We start from the raw sequence: 18698 nt of genomic DNA on the forward strand, positions 1-18698 counted from the left end.
GCTTCCAGAGGGAGCTTTCCAATAGCTCCTTCTAGGAGCTGCTATTTACTGGGCATTCACTGCAGACCAGGCCCTGGCTGGGCACTTCTTACGCCTGTTCTCACCTCATTTGCCTAAGAGTGCTGAAGTCAGGGACTATTTGCTTCAATTTTTTTTTTTTTTTTGAGACAGAGTCTTGCTCTGTCACCCAGGCTGAAGGGCAATGGCGTGATCTCGGCTCACTGCAACCTCTGCCTCCAAGGCTCAAGCAATTCTCCTGCCTCAGCCTCCCAAATAGCTGGGATTACAGGCGCCCGCCACCACGCCCAGCTAATTTTTGTATTTTTAGTAGAGATGGGGTTTCATCATGTTGGCCAGGCTGGTCTTGAACTCCTGACCTCAAGTGATCCACCCACCTCAGCCTCCCTAAGTGCTGGGATTATAGGCGTGAGCCACCGCGCCCGGCCTGCTTCAATTTTCAGGTGAGGAACTTAAAAGAGGAATGAAGAGAGGTTAACATGCCTCATGCAACACAGCTGGGTAGTAGCAGGTTGCCCACTCCCCAGACCTGGGCTTCGACCACCGGGCTCTGCTGCCTCCTGTGTGTTTCTGCTGCACCTAAACCTAAATCACTCTGCATGACCTGGCAGCCGAAGCCTGAGTTCTGGGGTTCAGCATCTCTCAGGCCCAGGCCCCAGCTTTGCTCTCCCATCTGATCTTCAGGATGTCTGACCCAGAGGCCTCCAGCCAGCCGGGCTGATCCACTAACGCTTCACTGACTGTGTGCCGAGCTGCTTCTCTTTTCTGTCTTTGCCCATTCAGTTCCTGCTGCCCGAGTGCCACACTCTCCTCACCCCTCTCTATCCAGTGATTTCTCTTGATCCTTTAAGGTCTGTCTGGGACCTTGTGTCTTGCAAAAAGCCTTCGTTGACATTTTGGTTTTAAGATGTGTCCATGAATTCTTTGATGCTTCTCTCTTCAAGAGGTCGAACTTGTTGGGTGCGGTGGCTCACGCCTGTAATCCCAGCACTTTGGGAGGCTGAGGCGGGAGGATCGCTTGAGCTCAGGAGTTCAAAACCAGCCTGGGCAACATGATGAAACCCTGTTTCTACTAAAAATACAAAAATTGGCTGGGTGTGGTGGCAGTGCTTGTAGTCCCTGCTACTTGGGAGGCTGGGGTGGGAGGATCGCCTGAGGCCAGGAGATCGAGACTGCAGTGAGCTGTGATCATGCCACTGCACTTCAGCCTGGGTGACAGAGTGAGACCCTGTCTCAAAAACAAACGAAAATAAAAAGACGTGAAACCTAGGCTGGGCGCAGTGGCTCACGCCTGTAATCCCAGCACTTGGGGAGGCCGAGGCAGGCGGATCATTTGAGGTCAGGAGTTCAAGACCAGCCTGGCCAACATGGTAAAACCCTGTCTCTACTAAAAATACAAAGATTAACTGGGCGTGGTGGTGGGCGCCTGTAGTCCCAGGTACTTGGGAGGCTGAGGCAGGAGAATCGCTTGAACCCAGGAGGCGGAGGTTGCGGTGAGCCAAGATTGCGCCACTGCACTCCAGCCTGGGCGACAGAGTGAGACTCTGTCTCAGAAAAAATAAAATAAAATAAAATAAAATAAATACTGAAAAGCACAAAGGGAAAAATCATCTGTACCTTCAGCCTCATTTTGTTGTGTATCCTTTGGGATATTTTTCTCTGTGGGGGTGATGCATGCCCTCAGATGCAGTCCTATGCCTGTCTGTACAAACACATTCTTTATGTTTCGTGGAAACAATGGGATCATCTTGTTCAAAACTCTATTTTTCTCACTTAGCAATGCACTGTGAATCTTTGCAATAGCATCATGAGCACAGACCTCCTCTTGTCGTTTATTGTATGAGTGTACCCCTGTGCCTTATTTACTTTTCCTTTCACGGTTGGGTACTTCCCCCATTGCTTAGACTTTTTGGCCCTTAAACAGTGCTGGGACAAACATCCTTGTACATGTGTTCTTGTGGCATAGCCCAGATATTGTTCTAGGGTAAATTCCTCAGAGTGGGTTTCCTGGACCAAAGGACGTGGATATTTTAAACGGTTTGGATACATGGTGCCTTTCGGAAAGCTGTATCAGGTATGCACTCAGCAGAGTTCCTGCAGCCCTGGGCCTGCAGACTGGACACAGTGGCTGTACTGTTTCTCATTCCTGCCAGCTATATGTTCCTGCCACATATCCTTGCCAACACGGGTTGATCTGATAGTGAAAGATGTTATCTTACTGTGATCTTAATTTCTTTCATAACTAGAGAGGTTGGGTTTGTTTCCATGTGTTCATTGGTTATTTTATGTGTGTCCTTTAATCATTTGTTCATGTCCTTTGCACATTTTTTTGTTTTTTTTTTTCTTTTGAGACAGTCTCACTTTGTCGCTCAGGCTGGAGTGCAGTGGTGGGATCTCAGCTCACTGCAGCCTCCACCTCTTGGGTTCAAGTGATTCTCATGCCTCAGCCTCCTGAGTAGCTGGGATTACAGGTGTGCACCACCACGCCCAGCTAATTTTTGTTATTTTTAGTAGAGACAGGGTTTCACTGTGTTGGCCAGGCTGGTCTCGAACTCCTGGGCTCACTTGGTCTGCCCACCTCAGCCTCCTAAAGTGCTGGGATTACAGGTGTGAGCCACCACTGCACCAGACCCCTCATTTATTGATATAATGGCTTTTGGATAGTTTGAGGTATGGTCTTCCAGATCATTTTCTATGAATTTATATGCATACATTATATATGGTATCTTTTTTTTTTTTTTTTTTTTTTTTAAGAGATGGAGCCTCACTGTGTCACCCAGGGTAGGGTACAGTGTCATGATCATAGCTCACTGCAGCCTTGAACTCCTGGGCTCTAGCAACCCTCCTTGCCTCAGCCTCCTGTGTAGCTAGGATTACAGGTGGGAACCACCGTGTCTGGCTGTTTTTATAAAATTGAGATTATATTCAATGTATTGTCTCTGATTTCCTCCACCCCTCAACTTAATATATCTTGGAGAGTGTCATATGTAAGCAACATGAATCTGTTGCTGTCTTTTTGAATGATTGTATAGTTTTTTTGAACAGCTTTATTGAGATATAATTTACATATCATAAAGTCACCCATTTAAAGTGTACAATTTGGCCGGGTACGATGGCTCACGCTTGTCATCCCAGCACTTCGGGAGGCCAAGGCGGGCAGATCACCTGAAGTCAGGAGTTCAAGACCAGCCTGGCCAACATGGTGAAACCCTGTCTCTACCAAAAATACAAAAATTAGCCGGGCATGGGGGCGCATGCCTGTAATCCCAGCTACTCCGGAGGCTGAGGCAGGAGAATCGCTTGAACCCAGGAGGTGGAAGTTGCAGTGAGCTGACATCGCACCATTGCACTCCAGCCTGGGCGAAAAGAGCGAAACTCCATTTCAAAAAATAAAAAATAAAATAAAGTGTACAATTCAGTGGTTTTTGGTGGTATTCACGGAGCTGTGTAACCACCATCATAATCAGTTTTAGAACCTTTTTATTGCTTTGAAACGAAATCCGTACCTTTTAGCTATCACCTTCCAATCCCCCATCCCCCTCAGCTTAAGCAAGCGCTCATCTTCTTTCTGTCTCTATGAGGTTGCATACTCTGGACATTTGATTAAAATGGAATCATGGTCCTTTATCTCTGACTTTTGTCTTTTTAAAATTTTTTTTGAGATGGAGTCTCACTTAGTCATCCAGGCTGGAGTGCAGTAGCGCGATCTCGGCTCACTGCAAGCTCCGCCTCCCGGGTTCACGCCATTCTCCTGCCTCAGCCTCCTGAGTAGCTGGGACTACAGGCGCCCGCCACCACGCCCAGCTAATTTTTTGTATTTTTAGTAGAGACAGGGTTTCACCGTGTTAGCCAGGATGGTCTCGATCTCCTGACCTCGTGATCCGCCCGCCTCGGCCTCCCAAAGTGCTGGGATTACAGGCTTGAGCCACCGCGCCTGGCCTTATGTAAGAGTTTTTGTGTGGACGTGTATTTTCCATTCTCTTGTGTAGGTGTCTAGGAGTGGCACTGCTGGGTCATGCGGGTACAGAGGCAGGTTCTTAACTGCTTTTCTGTACCTCCTCCTGTAGTGAGGGAATTTGTCATCCATTTGGTTCACATATCAGTACTTATTTATTTATTTATTTATTTATTTATTTATTTATTTTACTTATTTACTGAGAGGCAGTCTTGCTCTGTTGCCCAGGCTGGAGTGCAATGGTGCAATCTCTGCTCACTGCAACCTCTGCCTCCCAAGTTCAAGCGATTCTCCTGCCTCAGCCTCCCAAGTAGCTCAGATTACAGGTACCCGCCGCCACGCCCAGCTAATTTTTGTATTTTTAGTAGAGACGGGGTTTCACCATGTTGGCTAGGCTGGTCTTGAACTCCTGACCTCGTGATCCGCCCGCCTCGGCCTCTCAGAGTGCTGGGATTACAGGCGTGAGCCACCGCACCCGGCCCTATCTCTACCTTTTTTCATTTGGTGTAATGCACTCAAGGGTCAGCAGTGTTGTGGCAGGTATCAGTATATGTTATTTTTAATGGCTGAATATTATTCCATCGTATGGATATAGCACATTTTGTTTATTCGTCAGTTGATGGACATTTGGGTTGTACCCACCGTTTGGCAAGAGTGAATACTGCAGTAGTGAATGTTTGTGTACAAGTATTTGCTGGAGTACCTGCTTTCAATTCTTTTGTGTATATTCCTGGGGGTCGAATTGCTGAGTCGTGTGGTCATAATTCCGTGTTGAACGTTTCCGGGAATTGCCAAATGATTTTCCACAATGGCTGTACTGTTTGACATTCCTACCAGCAATAGATGAGAGAGCTGATTTCTCCACAGCCTTGCTCACGCCTGTGATAGTCTGTGTTTTGATCGTGGCTATGTTAGTGGTACGAGTGGTGTCTCACTGTGGTTTTGATTTGCATTTCCTGATGACTAATGGCTTGAGCGTCTTTTCATGTACTTATTGTTCCTTTGTATGTCTTCTTTGGGGATATGTGTATTTAGATCCTTTGCCCGTTTTTAAATTGAGCTGTCTTTTTCTTACTGAGTTGTAAGAGTTTGTTTTTGTAGAGACACGTCCTTTATCAGATATACAATTTGCAAATATTTCCTAGCATTCTGCGGGCTTTCTTTTGACTTTCTTGAGAGTAAGTATGAGGAATTCGTATTAACTTTTCTTTAAACGTTTGGTAGAATTTTCAAATGAAGCCACCTGGGTCTGGGCTTTCCTTCGTGCGTCGTTTTTTTGATCATTAATTTGATCTTTTTATTTGTTATATGTCTTTAGATTTTCTATTTCTTACTGAGTCAGTTGTGATAGGTTATGTTTTTCTAGGAATTTGTTCATTTTATCGAAGTTATCTAATTTATTGACCTATAGTTTATAGTACTTGTATTTTATTCTGTGAGTGTAGCTTCTTTTAACCAATTTTCTGCAGACATTTAAGTTGTTTTTATTTTTTACTGTTAGAAACGATGCTGCAGTGAACATTTGAGCCTGTCTGTCTTTGTGCACATTGCAAGTGTGTTAGAGGATGGATTGTTAGACGTGGAATCGCGTGTCAGAGGTCCGTGTATTTAACATGTTGATTGCTTCTGTTGCATTATCCTCCTCCTGTTCATCTTTCTATCCGTATTGATTGGTATAAGCTCTTTACGTCTGCTAATCCTGGTCTCCTAAGCCTGGAGATGGTAAGAATGCCCCGCGTGGGTGGTGCACGTGCACCTGAGCAAGTTGGAAGAGGAGGTTTGGCATCTGGATGTTTGGTGGCTCACTTCTGGTCAAGGGAGTTGGGCGCGGGTGCCCTAAGCCCACCCCTGTACATTCATACGTGGGGTTTCTAGATGCCAGATCCTGAACTGCTGGTAGGTCAGAGCTTTTTGCCTCTGACACGCTGGCTTTGGCCTGACAGAGGTTGTCTGGAGTCAACAGCAGGGCTGGGTCTCTCCGGGGACTTCACCAGGCTCCTTCCCAGGGCGGGTCTGGGAATTCTGGGAGCAGTGGGAGCTCCAGGCAGTTCTGGCCCATGGGTGCCTGCAGAGGTAGGAAGAGTGCTTGGAGGCCCCACCTCTGCCTGAAGAAGAACCGAGGACACACACACTGTTCCTCATCCTTGCTTTCTTTTCTCTCGTCTTCACTGGGGACTGTCTGTTCTGGGCACTCATTACCTCCCGGCTTTGCGGTGCCCAGATGTGGGCAGTGACATTAGTCTGAGGAGGAGTAGCTGTTTTCAGGGGATAGGAAGTGGGGTGGCCTCTGTGTGTTTTGTTGGGGTAGAGTTGCCAGCTCCTCATGCTTCCATTCTGCTTCCCTTTTCTCCTTTTTGTTTTTCCTGGATACACAAGGGTGGCACCAAAGTAGGTCAAAGGTTTGGACAAGTGCAATTGGGATTTAAAAATAACCCATCTAGGCTGGGCGTGGTAGCTCATGCCTGTAATCCCAGCACTTTGGAAGGCCAAGGCAGGAGGATCACAAGGTCAGGAGATCGAGACCATCCTGGCCAACATGGTGAAACCCCGTCTCTACTAAAAATACAAAAAAATTAGCCGGGCATGGTGGTGGGTCCTGTAGTTCCAGCTACTCGGGAGGCTGAGGCAGGAGAATGGCGTGAACCCGGGAGGCGGAGCTTGCAGTGAGCTGAGATTGTGCCACTGCACTCCAGCCTGGGTGACAGAGCGAGACTCTGTCTCAAAAAAAAAAAAAAGAAAAAAAAATCCCTCTAGGCCCCTGGAGGCCTCGGTTCAATGGTGTTCAGGCTTTGCTTCACCAGCTTTAGGGTGCCAGAGTGGTGCCTTGCGGGCAGGGGACCGGGCAGGCAGAGGCAGAGGTGGCATAGCAGGCCCTCCCCCTCCTTCCCTGGCTGCTGTGGCCACAGCGACCCTGCTTTCACCGGTTGGTTTTCTGTATCAGGGTGTGGAACGCCGCTTGTGTTGGACACCTTGGCCCCACTGTTGGGGTGAAAACATCCTAACTATGGCTCCTGCCGGAGGCTGAATCCCGAGGACGACAGGCGTTTGTGGAATTTGGCTCTTCCCAGGGGCCGGCAGGCCCCTTTCCTTGACAGAGGCTGAGTGTCTGCTCCCCCAGCACCATTCATTTGCCAGCCCAGGCGTGCCTTAGCCTCTCTCCTGTTGTATGGGGTGTTTGGCCTTCTAGCCCTGCAAAGGCAAAATCAAATTATCTTCTCTGTTGATCCAAATGAATTTTGTCCCTGGGGAAGCCCCAGGCTCAGCTTCCTGATAGTTGGTGAGGAAGAGGCTTTTGCTGTGGACCTCCCGGCTGATCCCTGTCTTTCTGTCCCCCTGCTTTTGTCTTTCAGTCGTCGGAGTTCTTTGAGATGCTGGAGAAAATGCAGGTGAGTACGTACCCCCACCGTGGCGGGGAAGAAGCCCAGCCCCAGATGTGGGTGGCATAGGGACCAGGCAGAACCCACGGGCAGAAGCCGGGTGCCCTGGACGGAGGGGCAGAGTAGAGACAATTGCATCCCCTTGGCCCAGACAACCTGAGGCCATTTTGCTGTTGAGGGGTACGGAGCACTTTGGGAAGACTCCTGCGGAGGGACAGGGAGGATAAAAGCAGAACTTCCCCAGCAGGGCAGCTGGGGAGGCCGTAAGCCCTGTGGATGTGGAGGAGGGTTTGAAGGGTCCATTGCTCCTGGAACGAGCCGGAAGGAAGGCCTGAAAGAACTAGCTGCTTCTTGGAGGAGTCATCTTGCATAGGGAGGCAGAGGGGTGGGGTGGGAGGCTGGCCTGGGTTGAAATCCTGCACCAGACACTTACTAGCACCAGTTCCTTTCCTGTGCTAAGCCTCCATAAATAAATAAGAATGAATGCACCCACTTACATGGCGGTTGGGGTGAAATGAGATAACCGGTGTAAATACTTGGTAGACACTACATAAAAGTTGGTGTGTGATGTGGGTTTGGGGGTTCTTCGCTATTCCTCACCAGGGTCAGGGCTCCCAGGTAAGAGCTGCTGTCCTGGGGAGCATGTGCAGAGGCCCAGAAGTGTTCATTGACATGGGCGGGAAGACTGGGAAGACAATGCTGATAATACACCTGTAGCTCAGGCACTTCACTGGGCTCAGAGATTGACAGGCGTCATTTCTTCCTGCTAAGGCCTTCAGAAGTAGGTATATTATTATTATTATTATTATTATCACCATAGGACAGGTGAGAAAATTGAGGCACAGAACAATTAAAGGCAGCACTCAAAGGGTGCGTGGCTCATAAGTAGCTTCAGAGCCAGAGTCCAGCCATTATGTCATGATACTTTTTACCGTAAGTAGGTGCTCCAGGCTCAAGGGAGGAAGATTCTGCAATAATGGTCTGGAAGTCCTAGGAGGAGGGGCAAATATAGCACCCACGGCAGTCCTGAGATGTGGGTCAAGCAGCCAGGTGTCCCTGAGGGTGGGGAGGGAGGGGAGACGCTGTTTGAAGGGAAAGTATTGTTACTGCCATGTCACCGAGAGCCAGTTATTAAAATCGTCCTCTGTGCCCAGCAGCGTGTAGATGACAGACTCATCTTCTACGTATTTAGGGAACTTATCATCAGCTTGCGGAAACCAGGCTGGCATGTGCCTCACAGTGAGGGGTGGGAGATGGTATATAATCAAGTGCTCCATTGCTTGGAGCACAGCTGGGATTTTCGCCTCTAGTCAGTGGGATCCTGGCACTCTGGGAAGCTGGCAGGGGGTTTGCAGCCCCCCCAGCCTTCTCTCCGGTTGCTCCTCAGATCCTCTCTTCCTTCTCCCCCAGCTGGAGTCCCCTTCCCACAACTTTGCCCCACACAGGGTCTCTCTGAGCACAGCATTCAGCCCCAGTTAGCCAGCCTCAGAGTGTCCTGTTGTGTAGAGGCTGCAGGGCTTGTCTGTTCATCTAGATCGGGTGCTTTCTAGGGTAGCGGTCTTGTTTTATTCTCCCTCTGTCTGTGCAATGGCTGATCCCCGTGGGTGGCGTGCCTGTTCCCTTTCATTTGAGACTGTTGAAGCCAAATTTCTGGGTGTTTAAGTCCCTACCATGTGCCCCCTGGGCCCAGCCTCAGAGGGTTCACTGTTAGTAAGAAGCTCATGTATGGGGCACTGCTGGCCATGGAGTGCCCGCGTGGGCCTTGAGCCTGGGCTCCATCTCTCTTCATCTTGCACTTGTGGAAACTGAAGCTCAGAGCAGTGAAGCGCCCGGGTCACTTTGCTAGTTGTGAAGAGCTGAAACTGGAATCCGGGATTCCCGATACCTAGCCCAAGAGTCTGGGAACTGGGAGAAGGCAGAAGCTTTGGATTCCTTCAGTCCTGGGTTCAGGTTCTAACCCTGACGCTTTCTAGCTGAGTATCTTCAGTCAAGTCGGTTTCCCCTTCTGAGCCTTAATTTCTTCACTGAGGGGAGAAGGGGAAATAAAGATAATACCTATTGTGGCCAGGTGCGGTGGCTCACACCTGTCATCCCAGCACTTGGGAGGTCGAGGCAGGTGGATCGCCTGAGGTCAGGAGTTTGAGACCAGCCTGGCCAACATGGTGAAACCCTGTCTCTACTAAAAATAGAAAAATTAGCTGCGTGTGGTGGCACACACCTGTAATCCCAGCTACTTGGGAGGCTGAGGCAGGGGAATCTCTTGAACCCGGGAGGTGGAGGCTGCAGTGAGCCGAGATTGCGCCACTGCATTCAGCCTGGATGGCAGAGCAAGACTCCATCTCAAAAAAAACAAACAAAAAAAAAAAACAAAAAAAGACAATACCTCTAGCAAAATAGCACATGGAGGAGAGAGGGCCCCTTGCTGGGCAGTGGCTCTGCGGTAGGTTATTAGGGGAGGGAGTGGCGTGGGGAGGGGATGGGAGGAAGTTTGCTCTCCTGCCCTCGGGGCTGTTCCCAGACAGGGATGACTAATGCAGGCCAAACAAAACAGACTCCTGCCCTCACTGCCCCCACCCGCCATCTGCCCAGTGTGCCAACTGGGACAGGGTCTGTAGGGCCACCCAGGTGGCTTTGTGTGTGTGTGAGGGGAGCGCCTGTCCAGTGGGAACGGCCCTCCCACACCCTCCTGAGCAATGCTGCAAGGCGACTCAGCCCAGGGAAGTCCGCAGAGGCTGCATGTCAATCCACCCAGTTAACAGGAGCCCTGCTGTCCACAGAGTGTGGGGTACGTCACGCGCTTGGTGAGCCCGTGACCCGGCTTCAAATCTAGGCCCCGCCACTCACTGGCTGTGTGACCTTAGGCAAGCAGCCTCCTTCTGGGGCCCCAGTGTCCTCGCTGGTGGAAAGTGCTGTGAGTTTCAAAGGAGGCCACAGAGAGCTGGCTTGGGAAGGTCAAAATCCCTGTGCCTTAGTGTTGTGACCAGGCAGACGCTGCTTCTGGACTCCTTCTGCTTCAGAGGGGACCTGTTTCTTCTAGTTTGTGTACCGTCTCGTACTGTCACCCGATTTTCTCAGATAGTCTTGGAAACACCACGTGTTCCCCTCCTGCACAACACGGTTAAGTCAGAACTCAGTGATAGAACTGCTGGACCGGGGCCAGGCGCAGTGGCTTACGCCTGTAATCCCAGCACTTTGGGAGGCTGAGGCGGGTGGATCACCTGAGGTTGGGAGTTCAAGACCAGCCTGGGCAACATGGCGAAACCCCGTCTCTACTAAAAATGCAAAAAACTAGCTGGGCATGGTGGCACATGCCTGTAATCCCAGTTACTTGGGAGGCTGAGGCAGGAGAATCACTTGAACGCGGGAGGTGGAGGTTGCAGTGAACCGAGATCCCACCACTGCACTCCAGCCTGGGCAACAAGAATGAAACTCCATCTCAAAAAAAAAGAAGAGGCTGGGTGCAGTGGCTCACGCCTATAATCCCAGCACTTTGGGAAGCCAAGGCGGGTGGATCACCTGAGGTCAGGAGTTCGAGACCAGCCTGGCCAACATGGTGAAACCTCGTCTCTACTAAAAATACAAACATTAGCTGGGCGTGGTGGTACATGCCTGTAATCTCAGCTACTCGGGAGGCTGAGGCAGGAGAATTGCTTGAACCTGGGAGGTGGAGGTTGCAGTAAGCCGAGATCATACCACTGCACTCCAGCCTGGGCAATAGAGAGAGACTCCGTCTCAAAAACAAACAAACAAACAAAACTGTTGGACAGGGCACTGCTCCCCAGAAGTGAAATCTTCAGATACCTGTAGATAAACTCCCTTAGTCCAGTCCCGGGCATCATATCTGATCCTTGCAGTCATCCTTCCATTAGTGAGATGAAAGGTGAGTGTCTAATCCTCATTTTACAGATGACACTGGGGGCTCCAAGAGGCTACGCTTTGTCAAGGGTCACAAATAGTAAGTTCGCAGCAGAGTGAGGGCCAGCACCAGGCCTCCTGCCTGTCCCTTGAAGGCCTGTTGGCATGGGGTCTACAGCGCTGGCTCCGACACCAACAGGCATGACTTCCTATGTTTCCCTTCCCTTACTGGCTCTGTGACCCTAAGGATTTTTTTTTTTTTTTTTTTTTTTTTTTGAGACGGAGTTTCGCTCTTGTTGCCCAGGCTGAAGTGCAATGGTGCGATCTCGGCTCACTGCAACCTCTGCCTCCCGGGTTCAAGCAATTCTCCCGCCTCAGCCTCCTGAGTAGCTGGGATTACAGGCATGTGCCACCACGCCCGGCTAATTTTGTATTTTTAGTAGAGACAGGGTTTCTCCATGTTGGTCAGGCTGGTCTTGAGCTCCTGACCTCAGGTAATCTGCCCGTCTTGGCCTCCCAAAGTGCTGCGATTACAGGCGTGAGCCACTGTGTCCGACAAGACAGCTATTTAAGCTTTGAATGATAATACCGCCTCCTTCATGATGATAATGACCCACAGCATTTATTATATACCAGTCAGTGTTCCAGGTGCTCAACCCATTGTTAACCTTTAACCTTCACCACCATAGTCGATGCCATCATCATTCCCATTTTACAGATGAGAACACTGAGTCACAGAGAGGTTACTGTGACGTGCCAAGGTCATCAGGCTGATAGGTGGCAGCGTTGGGATTTGAACCCCGGCGATCTGGCTCAAGTCTATGCTGTTAGCCCAGCGGCGCTGGTGCCTCACCTGAGGCTGCTGTGAGGCCCGCCCCTGGCCAGGTGTGATGTGTGCAGGCCCAGCACGGGCCAGCTTTTGCTGCTGCTCTTGTTACTAACCCCCTGTGAGGCCAGGTGCTCTTTATCTGGCCCTGTCTTCTGACCTTTGCTTTTCTGTGGATCCTGTTTTCCTTGTTTCTATAGGGGATCAAGCTTGAAGAGCAGAAGCCGGGACCCCAGAAGAACAAGGTGGGCTGGGTGGGTGAGGGGGTGGCCAGACGGCCCTGGTGAGGGGCTAGGGCGAGAGGAAGGCAGGAGGGGCTGCCGGGGTGCTGGGGTCTTCTGTCTCACACCTGTCTAACTCTGACTCGCACCACAGGCCGCTTCATGACTGCCTTGTTAGACCAGTGCACGGTGGGCAGCAGAGGGGTCCTGGCTTGATGCCTTAGGACAGCTTCAGAGCAGGCTGGGGGTGGAGGCCTCGGTGGGACCTCAGGCTTGGCCGTTTGGCCCAGCTCTTCCCTACCCTGTGCAGTGTGTAAGGGTGTCAGGCTCTGTGCCCCGGGTTCCAGTGGGCAGTCAGCTCTCAGCTTCCCAACCCAGGGGTGCCGCTTATCACTTGGAGGTCAGTCCGCCTGCCTGGAAAGGGGTGCTGGGGGAGACTAGGGGTCGTTTTCCGGAATGAGCGTTCTAGGATGAGAAGCTGGTATTATGAGGGGTGAGAAGTTCAGCGCCTTCGGACACTGCATCATCAGCTGGCAGGTTTATGTTTGGGTTCTGTCGGTTTGGAGAAGAACATGGGGGATGTTAGATTCCAGAGCTGATTCTGAGCTGTTCTTCCATCGAATGTTCCTCCCTCAAAGCCCCCCCCACAACATATCCCCCTTGCAAGACCTGGAAACAGTGGTCAGACTTTACGGGCACTGCCGGGACTAACGGTGGCATCATCTGGTTTGTCTTGCAGGACGACTATATCCCATACCCCAGCATCGACGAGGTAGGTGCCCTCCCCTCACTCCCACCTGCCCTGCAGCCTGCTCTGGGTCCCGTCCCTGGGGAAATGATGGCGATGGCCTGTGCCCAGCCCCCCAGGGGAGAGAACCCTGGGCCTGGGACCTCTCTTCCTGTGTTTGCCTTTGTAACCTCAGCTTCTCCATGTGTTAAGTTGGGGGTGCTCATCTAGGCCTTTCAGCCCTGGGGCTACAGGGTTGGCGAATGAAGCTGGAGGTGTTGTGGGGCTTGGAGGAGGGGTTCATGTCACTGCCTTTGGCCTCAAGTACCAGTGGGTACCAGGCCCCACTCCTGGGAGCAGCACAGAGGGGACACCGCCACCGGCCCCCTCCCTCCCCTGCGGTCCCAGGGCCCGCTGCAGCGCATGACCCTCCCTCTGCCTTCAGGTTGTGGAGAAGGGAGGCCCGTACCCTCAGGTCATCCTGCCACAGTTTGGGGGCTATTGGATTGAGGACCCAGAGAACGTGGGCACCCCAACATCGCTGGGGAGCAGCATCTGTGAGGAGGAGGAAGAGGACAACCTCAGCCCCAACACATTTGGCTACAAGCTCGAGTGCAAGGGTGAAGCCAGGGCCTACCGGAGGCACTTCCTGGGGAAGGTGAGGCTGGGGAGAGGCGCTGCGGGGGGTGGGGGGAGGGGCTGGGGGAGAGGAGCTGCTGGGGGTCGGGGGAGAGCCCGGGGGAGGCTGGGGGAGAGGAGCTGCTGGGGGTTGGGGGCAGAGGCTGGGGACGCTGGGAGAGAGGAGGTACCAGGCGGTAGGGGATGGGGAGAGGCTGGGGGAGGCTGTGGGAGGCTGTGGGAGAGGAGCTGCCGGGGGTGGGGGTGAGGCTGGGGGAGGCTGTGGGAGAGGAGCTGCGGGGGTGGGGGTGAGGCTGGGGGAGGCTTGGGGGACAGAGGAGCTGGCGGGGGTGGGGGGAGGGGCTGGGGGAGGTTGGGGGAGAGGAGCTGGCGGGGCTGGGGGGAGGGGCTGGGGGCCCTGGGGGAGAGGGGCTGGCGGGGGTGGGGGGAGGGGCTGGGGGCCCTGGGGGAGAGGAGCTGGCGGGGGGTGGGGGTAGGGCAGAGTGCCCCCCTTTTCCTTGGCCTCTTACCTCCTTCCTAGCCTGTCCTTTTGTTGCTGCCTGCTGCTGTCTTAGTTGGAGAGGTCTGAGGGGCTCTGTCCTGGGATAGGGGACGGGGCAGGGGAGCCATGTAACAGTCAGGGAGGCCCAGTGCCATGAGTCCTTGTGGGGACCACCCCCCGCAAATGTTTCGGGAGGCGATGGAATGGGTAGTGTTTGGGGTGAAGGACGGTGGCTGGAGTTTTGACTGTTCAAGGAAAAATATGTTCTCACACCTCAAGAAGTCTCTGTTTCCATCTAAATCACGCAAATCTCTCCGTCCTCATTCAGGCAGGTCCTCTGAGTGCTTGTACGGGATAGTGTCTGCGAGCCTCTGATTGCTTAAAAGTGACAAAGTTAAATTTAAAAGAATAGATTCTGCCCTTCAGATTTACCAGGTTCTTGATGTACTGAGGGCAGATTCCGGAAATCTGTAGCCTGAGGCCGCTTTGCAGAGTCTCACATGACGGGAGGCTGCCTCAGAGCCCCTGGGTCTTGTTAGCATGCAGATTCCAGGGCCTCAGTCTGATCCAGCAGGTCTGGGGAGCTGTGTTTTTTGCCCGTGTTCCCCGAGCCAGGGAGTGACCCACTGGCTCAGGACACCTCCCGGCTCCCCTGGGTGGAGGTGCCAGGGTTCCTCCTTGCTGTCTTGCCCCAGATAGTGTGAACTGGTGAGGGCCGCCCCATGGGAATGAGAACGTGGACTCGGTATCTTGTGGTTAAGAACTTGCCCTTCAGAGTCAAGACAGATGTGCGTTCCTGGATCTGTCCCTTACTCGTCGTGTGATCCTGGGCAGTGACTTAACCCCCTTGACCATTGGTTTTCCCATCTGTGAAACGGGGATGATGTTCTCTCCCGGATACAGCTGTGGTCAGGACTGAAGGAGATAGTGGGTATTAAGCCCCTGGCACGGTGCCTGGCGCCTCCTGAGGATCCGGCCGTCGGTACCTGTTAATGTCGTCGTCTTTGTCATCAGTAGCATCCTTCTCTTCCTTGTTGCTGTGGGGCTTCTCCTGGTGAAGGAGGTGGTTTAGGGGGAACATATCTGGAAGGTTTCTTCCTCCTTCCTGCTCACACTCAGTTTCTGTTTTTAGGATCATCTAAACTTTTACTGTACTGGCAGCAGCCTGGGGAACTTGATCCTGTCCGTCAAGTGCGAGGAAGCAGAGGGGATCGAGTACCTCCGGATCATCCTCAGGTAGGGCTGTTGCGTTGCTTGAGGCCACTTCTCTTCCAGGCAGGGCTCTCATCGGGGCTGTGGGGGCTGGGATGGGACTCAGAAATACCAGACTGACCAGTCTGGTCTGGGTGCACTGGCTGGTGGGGACAGGCCTGCTGGAATCCTGGGGCTGTGTCTGAAGTTGCCTAGCAGGGAGACCCACGCGCTCCACCAGTTAGCTGACAGTCAGAGGGGCATCCAGGTCTCAAGGTCACCCAGACTGTACCCCTTCCTGCCCCTCTTTCTTACAAGTCCATGGCTCTGAGGAAGACGGGAAGAAAAGCAGGGATGGTTCAGTGTGACTCATCCTGCTGAGACGCAGCTCCGAGTCCTGGGAGAGGGTTCACCAGAGTGCTGCCTGTGGTATACATCTTGCCAGGAAAGATAGTGCCCTGTGTGTTTGTTGTATGGGCTGGGTTCCCTGAGATGCACTGATGTTCACAACAGGAGCACTGATTTATAGCGGAAGCCAGGGCACCTCTCTCTGGATTGTGACCTTCTCAAGGGCAGGAGCTGGAACTGGTTTCTGTTTGGTTAAGCTAACATGTTTTGTAAAACCTCCTCTGTACCAGGAACTGCGATAGGTGTTAGAGATACCATGATGGCTGAGACTTGGTCCCTGTTCTCTGAAAGGCATATGGTTTCATGAATTTAATGTGTGTCACGGGTATGATTTTAGCAATATGCACAGGTTGCTATGGGGGCACGAAGGAATCTGTGTCTTATTTATCTCTGTCCCTGGTGGGGTGGTGCTTAGCAGAATGCTGTGAACCTGTCAGGCTCTCAATCCTTATTTGTGGAGTCTAATTGAAAATTCATAAAGATATTTGGAAAAGAGCAATCACATTTTTTTTTCCTGCCCAAATTTTGAGATAAATATTGGAGGGAATAAGGACATATAACCCCACTTTGGGAAAGGTGGGGGTCCGTGGTTTCAGGATGTCGTCAGCACCCATCCAATCTTAGTTTGTTTCTTATCAAGAAAGGAAGCAATTTTCTCTACAGAGGTTCACTTGGCTGGAAATCATATTTGCAAGGCATAGAAGAGTCAATTAAATAGCAAGAGCCAATTTTCTGAGAGGTTAATACCTGGATCTCCATCTCCAAATAGGATTTCCAGCTAGGTGAACCTCTGTGAAGAAAATTGCTACCTTAATAAAAATCAGACCAAGACTGGGTAGGATTTTTGAATAAGATGACAATGGAATACAAAGATCTAACCCCCTTTTTCTAATACTGTATCCTGCATTAGGACTGGAAATGCTGCTTTGGGGCTGGAAGCTAAGAAAGATGCCAGGCACGCAACACGTACTTTGATGGTTTTTTGTTTTTGTTTTGTAATCTATGGGGGCAGTTAGGACTAAAAGTAGGTGAATATTGAGAGTTGAACCCAGTTTCTCTTCCTTAGAAAGCAGTGTTGTGGCCAGGCATGGTGACTCACACCTGTAATCCCAGCACTTTGGGAGGTCAAGGTGGGCGGATCACGAGGTCAGGAGATCGAGACCATCCTGGCTAAGATGGTGAAACCCCATCTCTACTAAAAATACAAAAAAAAATTAGCCGGGCGTGGTGGCGGGTGCCTGTAGTCCCAGCTACTCAGGAGGCTGAGGCAGGAGAATCACCTGAACCCAGGAAGCACAGGTTGCAGTGAGCAAGGATCGCACCACTGCACTCCAGCCTGGGCGACAGAGTGAGACTCTGTCTCAACAACAACAACGATGACAACAACAACAACAAAAAGCAATGTCGTATGGGAATATATGAAGTTGGAGATTCTAGAAGAATCCTGTCCTCTTTAGGAGTGAGAGTGAGCCCTGGAATAGACAGGGATCTTTCCACATAGAATTACTTTTGTTGTTGTGGGTCAACAGCATTGAAATCAATGCCCCAGGAAGCCCAGCAAGCTCAAATGTGGCTCTCCCAGATAGAAAGCTAGTGGGTAGGGTGGTGACGAGAAGCTGTACACCAGCTCGGAAGTTGGGCAGTCACATCATGTACTTGGAGTGATCGCCAGGCCAAATTGGAAACCAGACTTAAAAAATTGGCTCCACAGTTTAGCAGCTTTGCCAGACACAAAGAAGAAATTATCCAGAGATGAAATTCCCCTGCTGGCAGTGACTACTGTCCAAACTTCTTCCTCATTCCCCATAGGCTTCTGGATTTTTTAATTGATGTCCCAAATTTATAACAAGCAGCTCTCCAGTCTAAGATCTAAGTATTCTAACAGCCTGTGTGTGCCATGAGAGTAGCCAAGAAGAATCTACCCACAGTTTGGAGACAACAAGCCTGTGTAGATTTCTTCTGTTTCAAGTTTGGATATAAAGAAGAAGTTTTATGGGTTTGTAAAAGAAGAGATTCTGCCTCTAAAAAAGCATAAACTAGTTAGAGAATAACAGAGTTCTGAAAAGTATTTACTTTTACAGAAAGCCAGGTGAATTTGAGAGATTTATTAACTTTGAATTTTCCACAAACCTCTAGAAAAAATACACACTAAGAAAGAAAAGATACAGTGAGCCAACAGAATGGGAGGAAACAGTTGCTGGTTAAGTTAGGGAGATAATAAAATAAAAATGGCCAAAAAGAATTTTAAATAGTATATGAAGCAGTACAAAGCAGAATCTACTTTGTAGAAAATCCAGTTATTAATATGGGGAACAAGCTTAAGAAACTCTCACATAATTCAAAGGAAACACAACTTTAAAATGATGAGTGAGATGATGATGAATATGGAGGGTAGTGAGCAGGAATTACACATATGGATAATTGATGTTGTCAAGCTGATTGAAGACTTAAATCTGAAAATCAAAATGACTCACCCATTAACAGACAAAATCAATGAAAGGAAACTAATTGCTGGATGTACTTTGATGAAAATTTAGTATTTCATAGATATAAAGTTACTAGTAGTAGAATGGAAGCATTCCAAATAGTAAGAGAAAACAAAGAAAACACACTTTGTCTGTAGAAAAAGAAAACAAAGGAATAATAAAGAAATATGATAGAAGTGTGCGTACATATGTGATGATAATAAATATAAATGAGTTAAATTCGATTGTTAACAAAGATTCTCGATTTGGGTCATCTCTCCAAAAAACCTACACAAATTGATCTATATTTTATTAAAGAAAGTAACTCAGAATATTTGAAAATTGTTAAGAAAAAAATTAGAAAAAAATACAAAAAGAAAGCGGGATTGGCAATATTAATATAGAAAAGTAGAATTCAAGGCAAAAAAGCAATCAGTGTGATAAAGAGGGCTATTATCCATCTTTTCATAAAAGGTAAAATCAATAATGATATTTTATATTGTCAGTAGTATATATTATAACAGTATATGTATAT

At 50.2% G+C, this 18698-nt stretch overlaps 1 protein-coding gene across 23 annotated transcripts in view; it reads left to right on the forward strand.

The window, feature by feature from the left end:
- Positions 1 to 18698, forward strand: part of RAP1GAP2 (RAP1 GTPase activating protein 2) — a 291369-nt gene that overhangs the window by 204543 nt on the left and 68128 nt on the right. For 19 of the 23 annotated variants that reach the window (XM_055101382.2, XM_055101381.2, XM_034941268.3 and 16 more), the window contains 5 exons: positions 7324 to 7359; positions 12232 to 12276; positions 12992 to 13024; positions 13425 to 13637; positions 15232 to 15335. In XM_055101382.2, coding sequence (XP_054957357.2) covers positions 7324 to 7359; positions 12232 to 12276; positions 12992 to 13024; positions 13425 to 13637; positions 15232 to 15335 — 431 coding nt within the window. The remainder of the gene's footprint in view (positions 1 to 7323; positions 7360 to 12231; positions 12277 to 12991; positions 13025 to 13424; positions 13638 to 15231; positions 15336 to 18698) is intronic. The other 4 variants (XM_055101386.2, XM_003809280.5, XM_055101380.2 and 1 more) reach the window with 1 other exon arrangement.

Source organism: Pan paniscus, chromosome 19 (assembly GCF_029289425.2).
Source record: "Pan paniscus chromosome 19, NHGRI_mPanPan1-v2.0_pri, whole genome shotgun sequence".
NCBI lineage: Eukaryota > Metazoa > Chordata > Mammalia > Primates > Hominidae > Pan > Pan paniscus.